Source organism: Macrobrachium rosenbergii, chromosome 18 (genome assembly GCF_040412425.1).
Source record: "Macrobrachium rosenbergii isolate ZJJX-2024 chromosome 18, ASM4041242v1, whole genome shotgun sequence".
Lineage (NCBI taxonomy): Eukaryota > Metazoa > Arthropoda > Malacostraca > Decapoda > Palaemonidae > Macrobrachium > Macrobrachium rosenbergii.
In genome coordinates, this window is record NC_089758.1 from 369,921 (window position 1) to 389,850 (window position 19,930).

At 35.5% G+C, this 19,930-nt stretch overlaps 1 protein-coding gene across 4 annotated transcripts in view; it reads left to right on the forward strand.

Moving 5' to 3' along the window:
• The window catches only part of Grp170 (Grp170 co-chaperone), a 309,324-nt gene that overhangs the window by 92,204 nt on the left and 197,190 nt on the right, over positions 1-19,930 (forward strand). For all 4 annotated transcript variants that reach the window (XM_067120035.1, XM_067120037.1, XM_067120034.1 and 1 more), the window contains exons 5-6: positions 1,974-2,182; positions 19,448-19,634. In XM_067120035.1, the coding sequence (XP_066976136.1) occupies positions 1,974-2,182; positions 19,448-19,634 (396 nt within the window). The remainder of the gene's footprint in view (positions 1-1,973; positions 2,183-19,447; positions 19,635-19,930) is intronic.

Below are 19,930 nucleotides of genomic sequence, written 5' to 3' on the forward strand. Positions count from 1 at the left end.
ACAGATAGCAAATTTTAAAGGCAATTTATATTTTTCCAAACATATTTACCTGAAGCTCTTAACAAGAATGGCCCACCTCAGCTTCAGCTCCCCCTCACTTTGGCAGGCACCTGGACTGGAAGGCAAAGTGGAGTGTAGTTTACTACCTTGTCAGTAAGTTTGAAGGGCCATTCTGGCTTGCATTTGCAAGATAAATTCCTTCATAAAGAACTTCAAGTTTATATGTTAGGAAAAGGACAGGGTAACATTAAAATTTGTCATTTTTATGTTAGGGAATAATGGGAATTGGATTAATCCATTCCAGGTCCACAAAAATACTACAAGTAAAAGCATTTTAACTCAAATATAACTAGCTTGGAATGTAGAAATCACAAAAAGACATTCAAATATAATTATGAAATAAATGCAGATTTGTTCTCACTTGTTCAAAGCTGAGCTTTAAAACACTGCCATTGTTTAACTTGATAAGACAAGAGTCATTGACATTATTTTTAACTGTGTTGTTGCAAAGAACCTTGCTTCACTCCATTTAGTAGGATGATCAGAATCTCTCACATGTATGAGTAATGCGTTTGATATGTGGCCATTTCTTACAAAATAGTAATGCTGTTTGATTCTTAGTGGCAGTGATTTTCCAGGTTGTCCTGTTTTTTTAATAGGTTTTTACAAGGAATATCATAAATGTAGCCAGAACCATTGTTCGAAAAGTTTTTCATTACCAGACCCTTGACATTAAAATAACAGAAGACATTTGTTAAAAGCTTCAGAATCCTAGATTCTTAAAAACTTATCAGTTAAATATTTTCTTGGCTCTTTTCCTTGGTACATCTATTTTACCCAGTTATTTACCCAAGTTCTACCATTTTGTTGTCCCTTAGTCTTGCTGCCTGAATTCTAGTACCTCTTAGTCGAACCCCTAACTATTACTTCTTAGTGCAACTGTGGATAACTGCTGCACATTCTCAAGCTCAGCCACTTGCAAATGGAAGGCATTTTTACCCCTTATGATGTATAAAAAAACCCCACATTTAACACACATGGTGTGCCTGAGAACGTATCCCTGAGGTTACTCAACCCATCAAGTCTAACTTGCAAAGTTGATCCTGATTGCAGCTAAGATAACCCAACCAGTGTCAGCCAAATGTATAGAGGCAAACTGTTGACCAGTTAGTATCTAGCAGATTGCGCATTAACACCAAGTTGATGACCACTGCATTACAACCCCTTATCAGCCTAAAAATGTGCTGCACATTGTGATGTTAATAGAGTTCATTCTCACCGTTCACTGTTTTGTTTTCATTTTGTATTTTGTGTGTACTGTTTATTAAGAAAATTCCAGTGTATGTCTATAGCCTCTGTCAAAAGTTAGTCATTTTATGTTAGAATAATTGGACATTTATAACTGACTTTGTCCTGAGGAAAAGGAAATTATCAGGAAATTATAATAACTTTGCTATCATCTCCGTGCCACAGAAGCAGCACTTGTTTTTATTGGTTCTTGTCTAAAATGTGGTTTTACCCAAGAGGAATAATGGCAATAATAAGTGTAAAATCTTTTCACTAAGCTTATATGATAATTTTGAAACAACTTCTTTACAAACTACATTTTTCATGTATTTTATTGAGTGTATAGGTAATTTATTAACCCATTTTTTCCTATTTTGTGGGATTGTGTGGAGGTGTACAATCTGTGACCTTTATTAAGATTCTGTCAAGGCTTTTGGGAATTTCATAGTGCTTTGTATCCTACTTTTCATATTCCGCATGGTTTCTCTCCAGCCAGCTGCCTAATTTTTTGAACTTTGAATGGATCTAAATTTCATGTAAAATCAGCCCTTAGTCAGAAAATTGCTCATTGATGTGGTTAAACTATCAGAATAATTATGTACTTTACATTTTTAATTCTTCATATTTTTGTGTTGTATTGTAGCTTTGGTTTAAAATCCATTTTTTTTTTTCTCTCTCTCCCTTAGGTTTTGTCTCTCATGTCCAGCAATGCAGCTGTCGCCCTCAATTATGGCATGTTTAGAAGAAAAGAAATAAATAATACTGCACAGAATATCTTATTTTATGACATGGGAGCTTCATCAACAACAGCTACAATTGTGTCTTATCAAACTATCAAGACAAAGGAAAAAGGGTATTCTGAAACCAATCCTCAGGTGTCTGTTTTGGGTCTAGGGTAAGTTGAAGGCTGAAATTCAATATGAGGTAGCCATTAAAATTTAGCTACATAATATAATGTACAGGCAGTGCCCGGTTTACAATGGGTCCGGGTTACAACACTTCAAATATATTTATCAGAAATTATTTCCCGGTTTACGACGCATGTTCCGGGGTTCTGACACCAATCAGACGGAAGAAATATGGCTCCAAAACGGCAGAATAATCAAAATTTGGAGTTTTTTTTTTTTTTTATGAAAAACTCAATAAAAATGCAGTTTACATTGTTTTCAATGCACCAAGAGCATTAAAAGTAAGATTTAGTTTGGATTTTCTATGATTTTTCGGTTTACAATGATTTTCAGTTACGATGCAGCGTAAGAATGGAACCCCCGTAGTAAACCGGGGACTGCCTGTACTAGCTTTTCTCTGAGAGATCTTTTAATGTTAAGTATATATAAATGTTTTCAGAATGAATAAAAAATAGATGAGCTGATAGTGAATCAACCAAGTACAGTAATCTTACTTTCCTCAGTACTGTATTTAGATATACTGAAAATTTTTGCAGTTTGTGAAAGATATACGGAAGAACCCAGTCTGAAAATTAAAAATTCAGTGTTGACTCCTATTGAAATTTTCACTTCGGAGCTCTAGCCAAATGTGATCAATGCTTGAACCACTGAATCGGAGGAGGGTAGAGAATAGGTGAACTGCATACAGTATTCCTTCATGTATCTGCAATAATTCATCCAAAGCCCTTGTAGCTATTGGAAATTTGCAGATGCAGTAAAATTCATGCTACAGATGTGAAACAAGTGTTTTGTAACCTTTTTATCCTTATTTTGTCACTACACAGTACTGTATATACTTATTAACAGCACAGAATACGCGGTACAGTACTGTACACAAAATGAAAACCAAACTGTGCACATACTTCTTGTAAAATGTGTAACTCTCTCTCTCTCTCTCAAGATCTCTTGAGAGCAATGCTAGAACAAATGGAGGACGATGGACCTTTTTCGACTGTTGCCCCAGATTTTGAAAGCTTTGAATAATTTACCAGCTTTCAACAGAATCACTTACCAAGTGGCTCCAAATTAGCTAAACAGTCATTGGTTCCTTTTTTCTTCAACAGCGGGGAGAGAATAGACTCCATTATTGTTCATTGTTTTATTCCAGACTGGAGGAGGGAAAATCATCTATGCATCCTCCTTTCTAAGCTGTGACCTTCACATGTGGATTTTTTAAATCTTGCCTACCATGTAATGCAAAAACTGTGGACTTCATCTGTCTAACAGACCAGTCTGTATGGAAAATGTGGTTAGATTACCTCAACACTGAGAACCAAGTTGAAATCTGTTAAGACAATTTTGTTTTATATATCTTAAGAGGTCAAGTGCCTTGCTGTTACAGTGATCATGGCATACAAGGCAGCATTGTTGGAACCCTTGCTTTATGATTTTGGAATTGATTCTAGTATAGATATTGTTAATTCCCTTCTCCAGTCTTTTGCACTGCAAAGGTCAGCTCGTGCAAGGCTTCCCATTACCTGGTGCCTGAATAAGGTTCTTAGACTCCTGTCATCCCCTCAGTCCAATACAACTGCCTACAACTCATATGCTCCAAAAGGCAGTCTTCTTGACTGCTTTGGCATCAGGAGCTCGTAGTATCATACTAGGCTCTCTTAGACAGGGACAGCACTTCATCACTCAATACACCTAGTTGTCATTTACTGTTGTCTCTTGGCCTATCCTTCTTGGCCAAGAATGAGGACCTCTTAAAGGGAAAATTCCCCATTTCTGACAAGGGAACTCAGTATTTCGGATAAAATGTCATGCCTGGTTCAAGATCTCCAGGTTTATCTAGATGTCACAGCAAACATCCAAGATGGTTCTATTTTTCCTACACCTTACCGCAAACCAACCACTCTCTGCACATGGGCTAAGAATGATTTTAGTGTCCCTCATTAAAAAGGTAAACCCTCACTCCTTTCCTGTGATGCATGACATCCAAAGCGTAAGTACATTGTTAACTTTCTTCGGAACTTTATCCTTCGAAGAAGTCTCTGAGTGTACAGTACAGGGTGGTTATCAGAAACAGTGTTCCTGAACCGGGGAAGGCATGAGAATCCTGCACCCAGGTTTAACATGAATAGGTCAGTCACCATAGAACCACAAGGGATAATACATATATGGATTCAAGTGTTCCCTGTCCTTTGTTGACAAACCCTAATGCATATGTGGAATAAAGAAAATGGTTAATAACCAGTGACTTTACTTTGGACCAAAAATTTATCTGGGTGGTTAGGACTTATTTATTAGGAGCTAAACCATTTTGTCTCCTGTCATTTTCTTTTGTAAGCTCCTCTGAGGATGAACAGCTGCTATGCTATCAAAAGCACTTTCATAAATGAAGTTACTTGCACAAGGCACACTTTGGCTTTTTTGACTCAAAAGCGAAATCTTATCACCTCTGGCTTAATGACCTGTCACGACCTCATGTGGTCTACCTCTTCTCTTCCACTGTTTTCTCAGCCATCAGGGCACCCAGTTGTCTTTTGATTGTCTCCTGTTTTCGTGGCTGAGATTTCTCTTTGTGAGTGCCACATGTGCACGATATTCCTGTGTTTTCCATTGTTTACAGTTAACCTGTTGTGGTTGTACCTCTCTGGTAGCCAAGTGAATGAAGAATGAATAGAAATTTGTGAGATTTTGGAGCATGAGGTCGTTAGTGTGCTTTTTTGTTATTGGTGTGTGAACCGTGTGAGCAACCTCCCTTGTCTGTGCTGTGGTTTGTATGTTTCATAGTGTTGCAAGCCCTGGTGTCCAGTATTATGGTTACTGTCTAGGAAATAAGCCTGAATTCAGATGTGTCAACAAGGGTAGGATGTGCAGTAATTTATGACCTCAGTAGAGATCCACACACTGTTTGTTTGCAAGGCATGTGTGTTGAGTGTGGAGGATGGCAGGCCTTTCATGGGCTTAACATGAGATGAGGAGGTGTTTGAATGGCAATATTCCTCTAGAGGAACTATGATGCGTTCCATCGCCCTTCCATGATTTTCTTCCCAAGGCCCCTCCATCATTTACTGTCGTTCCCCTGTCAACGTCTGAGGAAGAACCTTTGTCAGATAGATGGAGAGGTTAGAAAGGACTTAGAAGTTGAGACTTCTTTTGAGAAGGTTCAGGAATCCAATATGCTGGCCTACAGGAGTTTCCCATGGATGGTTCCCCATCACCCCCTGCCCTCCCCCAAAAATTTAGTGGGGAGGGGGAGAAACCAAGGCCCCTTGTTTAACCCCCTTCCCCCCTGCCAAGTTCCAGAGTAGAGAAAGAGAGGGACATTGACACCTAAGAGTCAGGGAGAAGGAGGAGAGAGCATTCTCACTAGCAGGAGGAGAGCAGAGTGAGACCGTTTGTGCTCGGCCTTGCCACCACCCAGAGTTTTCTGCTGCTTCTTTCTCACATTTAGTGGGTTGCTCCTCTGCAGTAGATGATGAAATTCAGGAGCAGCATCAGTAGAAGGATTCCTCCCTCCTCCAGGAGGGAAGACAGGTTGGGAGAAGGGTCACTCTTTAAGGTAGAGCCAATTGTCGAGGAGTCATACATTGGAAGGGTGACCTGACAAGCGGAGAGAGAGAGAGACAGATGTGTAAAGATACTCTTGTGTAAGGGTATCAAACTCAAAAGTTAATGGATATTTTTGAGGAAATTTGTCTTAAAATTTCCTTAGATGTGTACATGATTTTGTGCTTAGAGGTATCAAACTCATCATGTAATGAGATACTTTTAGAGGAAAGTTAACAGAAATTTTCCTAGACACAAAATTCTGGGGCTTTGTTAAAAACAGAAGAGCTACATGTTCCTCAGCAGTTGTGTCATTTTCTTTGAGTTGATTATAAATATGCACATTAAAGATATTTAATATTAAGACTACGTACTGTATTTGCTGGCGTATAAGACGCATCCCTATTTTACAAAGATATTTCGTGGAAAAAAACAATTTTAGTGTGTTTCATCATACATTTATTAAAAGGTATTTTAAAGTGGTTTGTAGGGAAAAATGTATGATCCTCTGCATGAAATACAATCTTGTGAGAGTATACTGGAATAAAGTACGAAATCATATGTAAATTTACACTCACCTTTAAAGGAAACTAAATTAAATTTACCATAAATAAACGTTTGTGTGTTGCCGTGATAGGCCACCAGGGCAACACTATGATTTTGTTTACATCCACTCACTGCAAGTGGCTGACAGGCTAACCGCCGACGTATCGTAAGCAAGTTTTCGTAAGTTTGTTATTTTTAATAAAATATTGAAAACGAGCCGAATCATCAGTTTGTTGTCACAAACTTATGAAAAATTGCAATGAGTGGATGTAAACAAAATCATAGCGCCGCCCCTGTGGCCTGTCATGGTAACACATAAATGTTGTTTATTTATGGTAAATTTCATTTAGTCTCCTTTAAAGGTGAGTGTAAATTTACATATGATTTCATACTTTATTCCAGTAACACAATTTACTGTAATAATTAGGCTTGTTTTTCCCATCCATAATACAGCCACATTGGATGCAGGAGAGAGTTTTGATACGTTTAAAAGTAAAAAAAGTGCATCTAATACTCTAGCCAATACAGTAAATCATATGGGAACTCACCAGTAATGAATGTTGATTCAAGATGATGATAATGGATTAGCTGTGCAGTTTTTTGAATGAAGATGAAGATATGTCAGCACAGCAAAGTGGAGGAGTTACACCTCTGGGGGCGCCTCTTCCCCTTCTTCAGGAGGCACTTTGTCAGGGGTTTCGGGAGGCCACATCATGGTAAGGTACTGGTACATTTTCACGAAGGCATTACAATGGGGCTTCATGAGATCTTTAAGGTCATTTGAAAAATTAGTGGAGCTTTATTTTGAATCATCCCATGCTTCTCTCATTGTCTGCAGCTCCTTGGCTTTCCTGAGAATTTTGTACAGACCTCTGAATTCTTCAAAATCCTGCTCCATGGGGGGTATAGAGAGTACATGAATAAGGGAGGCGAGTTCTTCTCCACCAAGGACCATCACAAGGATTCTACCATCCTTGTGTTACTTCTTGGAGAAGTAGACAACTCTTTCTGGCACACCGTAACAGGCTGCTGCTGCTCTGTGATTTTTGCCTTTTAGCATTACAATCATTTCTACCTTCTGATTGGTCATGATCTTCCTCTGGCAGTTAGGCTCTTGTCCAGATGCCGTAGAAGAAGCAGGGCGTTTAGAAGGCACTTTAGGGCACAATTCAAAAAGATGCGCGAAGTCCACACCGATACGTATGTGCACAACACGCAAGCTCTAGAGGCATATGCAGTGGACTGAGAAGCTGGGCAGAGATGCTGGGTTATTTGCACATCGTATACTGTACATATGTACGTACAGGGTAGTGCACATAATAACATTGATATTCTGTGCATACTGTACATTTTAATGATATTTTGCTGTGTTGTAAGATGATTTTGAAATATTAAAGTTTTTTAGGATGAAACTTCTGAAGTTCCAATTGCACGACTTCCTCTGGGATGCTGTTCCACAGTCCAACGGTGTGAGGAATAGAGAACCTCTGGAACTGAGAAGTTTGGCAGCGAGGCACATTCACTGCATATTGGTGCTGCTGTTTCAGCGAATCTGGTTGCTCTCTCTTGGCAGATAAAGAGGATCAGGGATCAGTTGTGATACAACTTATGAAAAAGTGACAAACAAGAAACCATCCATCATTGGTTCAAGTCATAACTACTACTGCTAGGAAACAGAAACCTACCACCACAAAGCACTCTATCTAAAAGAGCTAAATCTCTGGCAGAAGCAGACATCCACACTGGAGAAAAGTATTCTAGTAAAGGGAGTACAAATAACATGAAAAAGGTTTCATTGATTTTATCACTGTTATAAATATATGAGGCTTTACAAACAATACCTAACTTTCATGTGGCTTATCGGTGCCTATAAGTACCAAAATCGCCGATTTTCGGTTATCGTCAATTTTTGCTTATCATCACACCGTCGGAATGGAACCAGGGACTGCCTGTATATAGTATATATATATATATATATATATATATATATATATATATATATATATATATATATATGCAGTTAACCCCCATATTTGCATCCTTAAGATTCGCTGGATTTTCTGTGCAACAGATTATAAATTATTCACGGAAAATTCGGTAATTCACAGTTTTTCGTCTGGAAATATTCACTAATTAGTGTATTTTGGTTTAATTTTCATGACGAAATACATTTTTTATGATAAAAAAAATGATTTACTAATTTTCAAAATATTAAGATTAATCATAATAAAAATAATAATAATAATAACAATAATAGTAATAATAATGATAATAAACAATAATAGTAATGATAATGATAATACTCTAAGATTAAATAATACGCAACTCAAAGAGAGAGAGAAACTGGTTTTCTCCCCTCCATTCGGGATGGACCCGGACCTCATTAAAGTGAAGATAGATGCTCAGAATTGATAATATGAACTATTAAAATTATATTAAACTACTATTGAAATTATGTTAAAATGATACATGTGTTTCAGGATGATAGTAGAAGTATTTTTAGAGGGTATATTTTATGATTAAATAATGATTTACATATAATAAGTTTAATAAGATTAAATAATATTAAATAAAAATAATTTCTCTCTCTCTCTTTTAGATGAGAGAATTTTTCCGACATGTAATATGTACGTATGTTTCATTTGTATGACAGGTAAACGATTTACCTAATAAGTACTAATTTTCAAATATTAAGATTAATAGGATTAAATAATAATAATATAATTTCCTTGTCCAGTATTTGTGCAGTAAATTTTTTAACATTTTAAACAAACAGTGATTCCCAGTCTTTTATGGTCGACAGGGGAAGGAGGGGGTTAAATGTCAATTTACTTGAATGTTTGACATATTGGCCAGAGGGGAAGGAGTGTTGCCCTCAGAAGCTCAAAGATTTCAATCCTTTGATATCTGTAAGGAATTATTCTCTCTCTCTCTCTCTCTCTCTCTCTCTCTCTCTCTCTCTCTCTCTCTCTGCTTTGGCTGGAAGGCTTAGAAATCATTATATATATATATATATATATATATATATTTGGCTATATATATATATATATATATATATATATATATATATATATTATATATATTTTTAAGGGTACTAATGTTTAAGATGACTTTGAAATTATATCAATATAATTTCAAAGATTAATACAGTAATAGGATAGTAATTTAAGGTATATTTGATGTAGAATGATACTTTGAATATGCATATAGTATTTGAACTTTCAAGATAGGCAGTTATAAGCATTTTTAGAGGAGGGATAGCAGGTATTCATGGATTTTAACTTAGCAGGGTGGTTGGTCTGGAACACATCCCCCTCGAATACGGGGTGTTTACTGTATTATAAAATACAAACATTAGCGATCAATGTTTCGGTTTGGAAATCAGCTTATGGCAATAATGAGGTAAGTTTATTTCACTGTATTTAACTCAATTCAGAGCAAATTTTCTTGTTGCTTATTAGTGTAAATGAATCTCCAGATAACTCTGTTTATATGGGACAAGGTTATTTTTTTTTATACAGTGTTTTTAAGTCAAAATATGACTTACATGCTTCTCATTGTGGACTAAATTTAGTTACTGTTTTTGTTAATAGATGGCATTGGGGGCCATGTTTTTGTATACAAAAATCAACAGATTCCTTTGGCTATTTTCACATGGTTTCATCATAATACAAGCTTTATGCATATTTTTATCAGCGTGAAAACAACAGTAAAATGTGTTCTCTCATGCCCAGTAGTTTTGATTAAAATACTTTTCTCTCAGTTTTATTTATGGTTGTGTTTGATGACATATCAAAGTTTAGGGGAGTTTCATCCATGTTTCTGATGCACAATAATTTATAGTCATTAGCAGCTGGAACAGTGCTTAAATTTAGCAGTACAGTATATTTCGTTGCCAATCTTTCCTCCAAAGCAAATAAGGGTGTAATGTAAAAGTATATCATGCCTATTCTACTTAATGTCATTTGTAACACAACTATGGTAATTGTTTACTATCGTACGATGGTTGAAATCCAAGCAAAACATTTGTTGTTATCTGATTCAGTTGGTCTTAGCCAAACAGCTTTTTTTTTGTTCAGTTGTTTATGCTGTACGCAATAACGCAATGAGTATAACGTTACAAACAATACTTTTATCATTCTCTTTTACTTTTTGAAGTGGAAGATGGGATAGAGAGATGGAGGAAAAGAAGTTAGTCTATTGTAATTTGGTCTCTCTCGCTGCCTGATTGTACGCTGCTGCCTGCCTCCATCGTGCGAAATTTAAAAATATTTTCAAAATATTGTTGTATCAATATTAACTGCTAACCCTGTCACAAAATTAAATTATTCCACGGCAAATTATCATAACTCAAGCACTACCTGTTTAAATATACTGTACCATATATTTCCACGTACAAGATGACCTTTTAATCTTAAAATTCACCTCTAAAAATTGGGGGTTGGTCATCTTATACTACCATTCTAAAAATCAGACCTTGAATTCTAAGTGATATTTATTGTTAGGCTAGCCTCAGCCTCTGTGCAATAACCAACAACATACATGAAAAGATTCACATTATAAAATAAACTGATAATAAAGGTAATAAAACCATTTTTACCTTAAATACAATTGGCATATTTGAGGAGTAATTCCATAACAGTGAAATTAACTTGTATCAATGTGAGCCCAGCTGAGAATATGTAAATTTAGAGTTGAGGTGCACTCATAGCAACCTTTATCTTTCGGTAACCTTTCAGAAATTTTAATGGTAGTGTAATTACGTTAGTAATAGCATTTAGGATAACATAATAGTAATTTTCAATAATTCATCATTTTGGTGGTAAATAAGACAATTTTGGATTACATACAACTGTTTAGAACAGTTCAGTCATACGAATGATAATTATGTACGATAACTATTGTACATTAGACTCACCTCTTTCCCTCCTCTCTTTATCCCATCTTCTAGTTAAATATGTTAAAAAAAAAGTAAAAGAAAATGATAAAAGTACTGTTTACTAATGCTATACTTGTGTAAATGCGTACAGCCGTAAACAACCAAACGAGAAACAGCTGTTTTACCATGAACAAACGAATCGGACAACAACAGCTGTTTTGCTTGCATTTCAACCATCATACAACAGTAAATAATTACCATATTTATGTTACAAATGATGTTAAGTAGGATAGCACTGACATATTTTTACAGTACAGTACTGTATACCCTTATTCGCTATGGGGAAAAGATTGGCTGGGAAAACAATGTTCAAGCACTGATGACTATAAATCAACCTGCATTGGAAACAATGATGAAACTCTCCTAAACTTCGATATGCCATCAAACTCAACTGTAAATAAAATTGGAGAGAAAGGTGTTTCAGTCAAAACTACTGAGCATGAAAGAACACATTCTACTGTTGTGCTAACGTGTATGGCAGATGGGATGAAACTTTCCCCCATGGTTATTTTTAAATGGAAATTGATGCATAAACAAATTCCTGGATGGTATCATTGTCCATGTTCACAAAAACCTAAACAATGCAAATGGCGTATGATCACTATGTTTGTACTCTGTAAAACAATAGTAATATGAGAAAATAGTATTATTGGATACAGTGAAGTAAAGCATAACTTAAGATCCACAGAAAAGATGCTTATTCATTGCGTTTGTATTTTACATTACAATACTAATATGTGAATTACATAAGCTAATTTTATATCTTGTGTATGATGCGACCCCCTTAAAACTAGCTTCAAAATTAGGTCTTCAAAAGTCGTATGATATGTAGTATATACAGTAACCAAAAGCTAGCTTGTACACAGATGGTTGGTAATTTAGCAGCGTCTTATACTACGGATATGAGATAAATTCACGAAAATTTGCCATAATTTTTTACCTTGTCTTAAATAAAGGTCGTCTTATACACAGACATATGCGGTATACAGGCAGCCCCCGGGTTACAATGAGGTTGTCAGAATCTTACAACAATAGCAGAGTTTAAAATGTTCTTCAAATATATTCATTAAAAAATTTCCCAGAAAAAAACAATCAGTTCCAGGTTTAAAACAAGCTGATCTGACAGAAGATTTTATGGATGCAGAATTTTAAAATTTTAATATTTTTTAATGAAAAACTCAATAAAAATGCAGAAATGTTTTTTTGAGTGTGACACCCAAAGGATTGCCTTTTAAGGTTTTTAATTTCGATTTTTTTTCGTTTATCATCATTGACAATACCATTAGGTCCCGATGCCAGGCTTCAAATGGAAGAAATATGACCCATAATGGCAGATTGGTATAAATTTGGAGGTATTTTTTATGGAAAACTCAATAAGAATTTAGGATACATTGTTTCCACAACATTCAAGAATTAAAAATGGTTTTCAAATATGATTTTTAAAAATTATTTCCCAGTTTACGCTTGTTCCAGTCCAAACGGATCTGATAAAATTTGGATTTGCAAAATTCAGGATTACTCATTTTTATTTTATTTTTATGAAAACTCAATAAAAATGCAGAATATGTTGTTTTCAAGACACCCAAAGTTTTAAAAACGGGGTTTTCTTATGATTTTTGACGATATTTCGAAACGATACCAGTGTCGATGCGATCCAAATGGAAGAAAATGACCCAAAAATCATTGGTATAAATTTGGTATTTAATGCTCTGGGAAAACTCAAAACGATGTAAATTTAGCATTATTATTGTTTCCAAGACATAAAAAAGAATTAAAATTATGGTTTTATTCTGATTTTGATGATATTTCTTCCGACGGATCGGCGTCAAACAGAAGAGATAAATTTACATTTGCAGTAAGCAGTAAATAATTTCTGATTTGAATTTATTTTCATGACTAAATAAAATTATGATAAAATGATATACTAATTTTAAAAACTGTGTTATTAAGGTAACCACAGAAAAGTATCAATAAAATTTTAAATTAAAGTCCCATGAAAACACAAAACAGCTTACGGATCGAGCTCTCTCTCTCTCTCTCTCTCTCTCTCTCTCTCTCTCTCTCTCTCTCTCTCTCTCTCTCTCTCTCTCTCTCTGAGATAAGAGTTCCTCATTGGATGGGTGGGTACCGTTTTCAGCTAGCACTCTGCTGGCCCTGCGTTTGATTCTCCGACCGGCCAACGAAGAATTAGAGGAATTTATTTCTGGTGATAGAAATTAATTTCTTGCTATAATGTGGTTAGGATTCCACAATAAGCTGTAGGTCCTGTTGCTAGATAACCAATTGGTTCTTAGCCACATAAGATAAATCTAATCCTTCGGGCCAGCCCTAGGAGAGCTGTTAATCAGCTCAGTGGTCTGGTTAAACTGAGGTATACTTTTTTTCTGAGATAAGAGAGGAAGAGTTTTTATGCATATAGTTTTATTGATAAACGTGACTTGCTTTGTCATTCACTTTTTCATATTTCCCTTGCTATAATTACCCTTTGCATTTCAGTACCTAGGAAAAATTAGGTAAGATTTTACACAGTTCTGTGAAATTCTGCCTTTTTCTGATAGATAAGTGGTAATGCAAACAGTCAGTCTCTCTCTCTCTCTCTCTCTCTCTCTCTCTCTCTCTCTCTCTCTCTCTCTCTCTCTCTCTCTCTCTCTCTCTGAGATAAGATAAGAAAGGGATTTTTTATGCATATGTAACTTGCATGTTCATTTGTTTTGTATATTTTTATAGATAAAAACTCTTTAAAAATTAATTTTTTCATATTTTCCTTGCTATAATTATTTTGCAAGAACTAGGAAAATTAGGCTAGATTAAATAGTTCTGTGAAATTTTCTTTTTCTGATAGATAAGTAGTAAGGCAAACAGTCTCTCTCTCTTTACAGAACTTCCAAGTCTTTTTCTGGTAGATAAATAGTAAGGCAAACAGTCTCTCTCTCTTTCTCTCTCTCTATGGCTCAAAAACAGCAGAATGGTCTAAATTTGGAGGATTTTTTATGAAAAACTCATTAAAAATTAGAAGTGCAGGTTACGCCATTTTCAAGACACCAAAAGGATTAATATAGGTTTTTCTTACGTTATATATATATTTAGTCTTACATACATTGTCAGAACATATATCATAAACTGGGGATATATATATATATATATATATATATATATATATATATATATATATATATATATATGTGTGTGTGTGTGTGTGTGTGTGTGTGTGTGTGTGTGTATAATGTATATACAGTGCTCCCCACTTTTTGTGGGGATAGGTTCCAGAACCCACTGCAAAAATGCAAAATACCCCTGAAAATGCTTATAAGTGCTTATAACTGCCAAATCCCCTGTATCCCTTAAATTAGAATGCTTATAATTGCCTATTTTAACATTTCACTGCCAAATTTAGTCGTTCAAACAAAAATATACCTTAAATTATAATACTGAAACAATTTTATATCATTTTAAACAAAATTACACCCCAAAACACCCAAGGTCATCTTAGATTACCCTCATGCAACACTTGAGTATATACTCCCATAAAATGCTTATAACAATGACTTACTAATTTTCATATATTAATATTAATGTAAATACAGCAAAATGTCTGTAAAATGTTTAATACAAATGAAATCTTCAGTACAAATTAAATAAATCTGTCTTACAGAAAGTTTGACCACTAATCAAGTTACCCCTGTACAGTATAAGTAAGCATAGCCATTTTCTCTCATAGTTTTAAAGCTGTCCCATTTTTTTTTACATTGGTAAAAACAATTGCTGTCTCTAGTGTATTAGATATTTTAATGTATGTAATGTAATCTCTCTCTCTCTCTCTCTCTCTCTCTCTCTCTCTCTCTCTCTCAGATAAGAGAGATTAATTTTTTATACGTGTATGTTTATTTGTTTTGTACAGTATAGTTTTATAGGTAAACATGACATTACTCTGTCATTCATTTTTCCATGCTATAATTATAGAACTTTTTGCATTTCAATAAAAGCAGACGGGAAAATAAAATGAAAATAATTAGCAAATCTTAGTAAACTTAAGCTCATTCTGGGGTGCCTTACCCCCGAATGAGCTTAACAAGTTTATGTACGATGATTTGCTGTTTATTTTCATTTTATTTTCCAGTCTGCTTTTATTGAAATGCAAAAAGTTGTATAATTATAGCATGGAAATTATGAACAAATGAATGACAAATTGACATCACATTTATCTATAAAACTGTACTGTGCAAATCAAATAAACATACATGCATAAAAAATCAATCAATCTCTTATCTCAGTGAGAGAAAGAGAGAGAAATTAGTGGTCAAACGTTCTGTAAGACAGATTTATTTAATTTGTATTAAAAATGTTATAGATATTTTGCTGTGTTTACTTTAATATTATTTGAAAATTAGTATAAAAAATGTATTTAGTCATGAAAATAAAATGAAAAACACAGTAATCAGTGAATATTACTCTTAAGAAAAATTCTCAAATTGGTGAAAGTTCCTGCATAAAATTGAAAAATGTTCCACAAAAAATCTGCCACAAAGTGAAGCACATAAAAGTGGGTGTGTTTGTATATATATGTATATATATATATATATATATATATATATATATATATATATATATATATATATATATATATACAGTGACCCCTCGTTTATCGCGGGAGATAGGTTCCAAGACCGGCCGCGATAATTGAAATTCCGCAAAGTACGAGCAGCATATTTATTTATTTATTTAACGTGTACTGTATTTGGACTTTTTAAAACCCTCCCTGTACTCTTAACAACCCACCCTTTACTCTATTAATAACAGGGACAACTGTTAAGCAATATGACTTCGGTAGGTAAGTCTACAGTACCATATAACAGGGGCTAAATTACTGTGGTAAAGTAGCTATAGTATATGACGTCATCGGCAAACTTTAAATTTAAAAAAATACAGTATACATACTGTAATGATATATACAGTAATACAATACAGTATCATGTTACTTACTGTACTCACCACAAACAGTAAAGTTAAGATTAAAAAAATAAAAAACTTGAATGAAGATGGTGATGAATTTGCTGCCAAGTAAAAATGATGACGATGAAGGTGATGATGACTTTTACTGTGCAGTCAATGATTGTATTTTACGTCTCTTCAGACGGCGGTTCCATTTCCTGGGGCACCTCTTCCACTTCTTCCGCGGTTTCCGAAGGTGTAACCGTAGTAGCAGCAGCAGGAACTAGTTCTTTTTTGCGAGGCTGCAAAAACATTGTGATTGGCAGTTGCTGCCGCTGCTTGTTTTTCCGGTCGAAGAGCATCTTGTAGGGGCCATGACGTCATTGACCATGTTGCAGAACTGAACCGATCGAACCATATCATCATCCCATTCCTACGACCGCTCTTGCAGTTCCTTAGCCAGGTTGCAGAGCCCAGCGAGCCGTTCCAAAGTCAAGCCAGTTTAGGAGACAAAAGTTCGTCAACGTCGCCCGTGGTCATGTCTGCAAAGCCCTCACCTCCAAGGATCGCAGCCAACTGCACATCTTTCTGTACTGCCAAGTGTTGGATTTCGGCAGGTGTAAATCCTTTGTCGTCGTAAACAACCTTGGGCCATAACCTCTTCCAGCTGGCGTTAATGGTGGCAGGCTTCATTTCTTCCAATGCCTTGTGGATATTTTGGAGGCATGTAGCAATTGTGTACTGCCCCCAGTATGCCTTCAAGTTGAAATCGTCGTCTTCTTGGGTGGCATCCACGGAAGGAACCAGGTTCGCTAGGGCATTCCTCGTGTATAGGGCCTTAACGCCCTAATAACTCCCTGGTCCATTGGCTGAATAAGTGATGTCGTGTTGGGTGGTAGGAACTCAACCTGAACCCCCGAATACGACAGATCAGTAGCATGGCCACCAGCATTATCCATAATGAGAAGGACTTTGAATGGCATGCCCTTTTCTGCTAGATACACCTTCACTTGCGGGATAAAACACTGGTGGAACCAGTCAGAGGTCAGCATCTTCGTTATCCAGGCCTTTGGGTTGTGCATCCAATTTACGGGTAGCAGATTCTTGTTTTTGTTTTTTAAAACCCTTGGGTTTTTAGACTTGTAAATAAGTCCTGGCTTTAATAAAAATCCCGCAGCATTGCCACACATCACGAGGGTCACACGATCCTTGTATGCTTTAAAGCCAGAGGCTTTTGCTTCCTCTTTGAACAGGAAAGTTCGCGAGGGCATTCGTTCCCAAAACAAGCCTGTCTCGTCCATATTAAAATTTGTTGTGGTTTTTGCTGATATTCACCTTCAAGAGATAATCTTCTTGAAGGTTTCATTGACGTATGTTTCAGCAGCGACCGTGTCGGCTGAAGCAGCCTCGCCATGCAAGGAAGCACTTTTTAGGCCGTAGCGTTTCTGAAACTTTGCAAACCACCCTTTGCTAGCAGAAAATTGCAGTTTCTTATGTGGTGAATGACTGGACGTCTCTGGTATTCATCTACGTCTTCTTCATCTTCTGCTTCTTTGCACTCGCCACTGTCGTCCTCTGGTTCCTTAGCGGCGAAGGTCTCGTACAGGCTCTTAGCCTTTGTTTGGATAATGTTCGTATCCAAGACTATGTTCTTCTTTTGGCAGTCGGCTATCCACACGGCCAAAGCAGCTTCCATACGGATGATAGTTTTATTACAAGCCGTAACCACTCTCTTCGCCGACTTGTTAAAGGTGATGGCAGCTGTCTTCCTAATCTTTGCCTCGTCCTTGTAGATGTAGCGAATGGTGGATTCGTTCACGCCAAAATGGCGGGCTACAGCCACGAACATTCTCCCTTCCTTCAACATATCGAGAAGTTTCACCTTTTCAGCGATCGTCATCATTCTTCGATGGCGTTTAGGCTCAGTACCAGCCTTGGAAGAAGCAGCACTCTTGGGAGCCATTGCAGGGGGTGAAAATTGGAGCAAAGTTCAACAAAAACCACAAAAAAATCACACAGCACAGCGTAAAGTAAACCGTTCGGCGAGAAAGCTTGAAGCAAAGTGGCCGCAAGAGAGAGACAAGGGGAGATGCTGTGGGTTCTGAGCATCAGTTAAGCACCAATCACAGGCCCGATTAGAAATCGGGAAGCTGTGATTTGTCGTCTCCCTCCCATGCACCAATCACAGCCTGTGTTACAACGCACTTAGTCACCGAGATGGCATACCTTTGTGTTTTCCTAACCATGGAACACGCGGTACTGTACTGTATGGGCATCACTTTCCATTTATAGGCATCACTTTCCAGATTTTTTTTTTTTTTTTCATAGGAGTTACATGTGCAAATACGTGTTTTTTTGCTATTTTACGCTTGTTTTGTTGTTCTTAGACTAGGAAATACTATTTATTATTAATATTCTAATGGATTTAATTAGAAGTTTTGGGTGTTCATATATCACAATTTTTCTAGAATTTTCCAGAAAATCTGCGATATATTTTCCATTAATGTATATTAAAAACTCTGTGAAGTCGTGAATTCGCGATAATCGAATCGCGAAGTAGCAAGGGGTCACTGTATACTATAGTGTATATATATATATATATATATATACATACTATAGTGTATACTGTATATGTATATATATATGTTATACGATCACAAGTAACACGTGAAGATTGTATATCCGGAGCCAGTAGGAAATAATGAAAGGCAGCAGTACCTAGCGCTTTCGTGTATTTTTGATACACCTCATCAGGGTACAATATAAGAATGAAAAACAGCTTCGAAATTTTGAAGGTAAACATAAAAATGGAAAAAAGGTAAAATATAGAACAGCCAAGAATTACACTTAAAGGATAAATGCTATAAATGGAAATGAAACTACTAAGCAGTCTATTACATAGTTACTAAGTTTTCAACAATACATTTCGTAAGCCAATTATCTAGCTTATATTGTCCATTGCTAATATTAAACAGGCTACTTGACTTATGTTTTATTATGCTAGATTCTATAATGTTTCTTTTAATAATATCCCTACAAAATAAAATTTCCTTTGAATTTTTCCAATTAATTGCATGATCAGAATTGTTCACATGTAAAAAGAGGGCACTCGATGTATTACCTACTCGTACACAATATCTATGTTGATTTAATCTTGATGCCAACAGTTTACCACTTTGACCAATATTATATATATATATATATATATATATATATAGTATTATATATATTGTATATATATATATATATATATATATATATATATATATATATATATATATATAATATTTCAATATTTTTTCAGTTATGACCGTACATTGGGAGGCTTGGAAATGCAGTTGAGGTTGAGAGATTATTTAGCAAGAAGATTCAACGAAATCAAAAGAACTCCTAATAATGTCTATGACTCTCCAAGGGCCATGGCTAAGCTCTTCAAAGAAGCTGGACGTCTAAAGAAAGTTCTTTCAGCTAACACAGAACATCTTAGTCAGGTTAGTATCTTTTCCTATTTGTTCATTTATTTATTATATAATATATATACTTTTCTCTTTTGTTTAGTTATTTATTATATACAGTAATCCTTCAGTTACCCAGATCACCATTATCTGGAACTCGACATTATCCGACACACTGGTCCAGGGACGAAGGCCCCAAAGATATATATATATATATATACATTTACATATATATATATATATATATATATATATATATATATATATATATATATATATATATATATATATATATATACATTTACATATATATATACATATGTACATATACA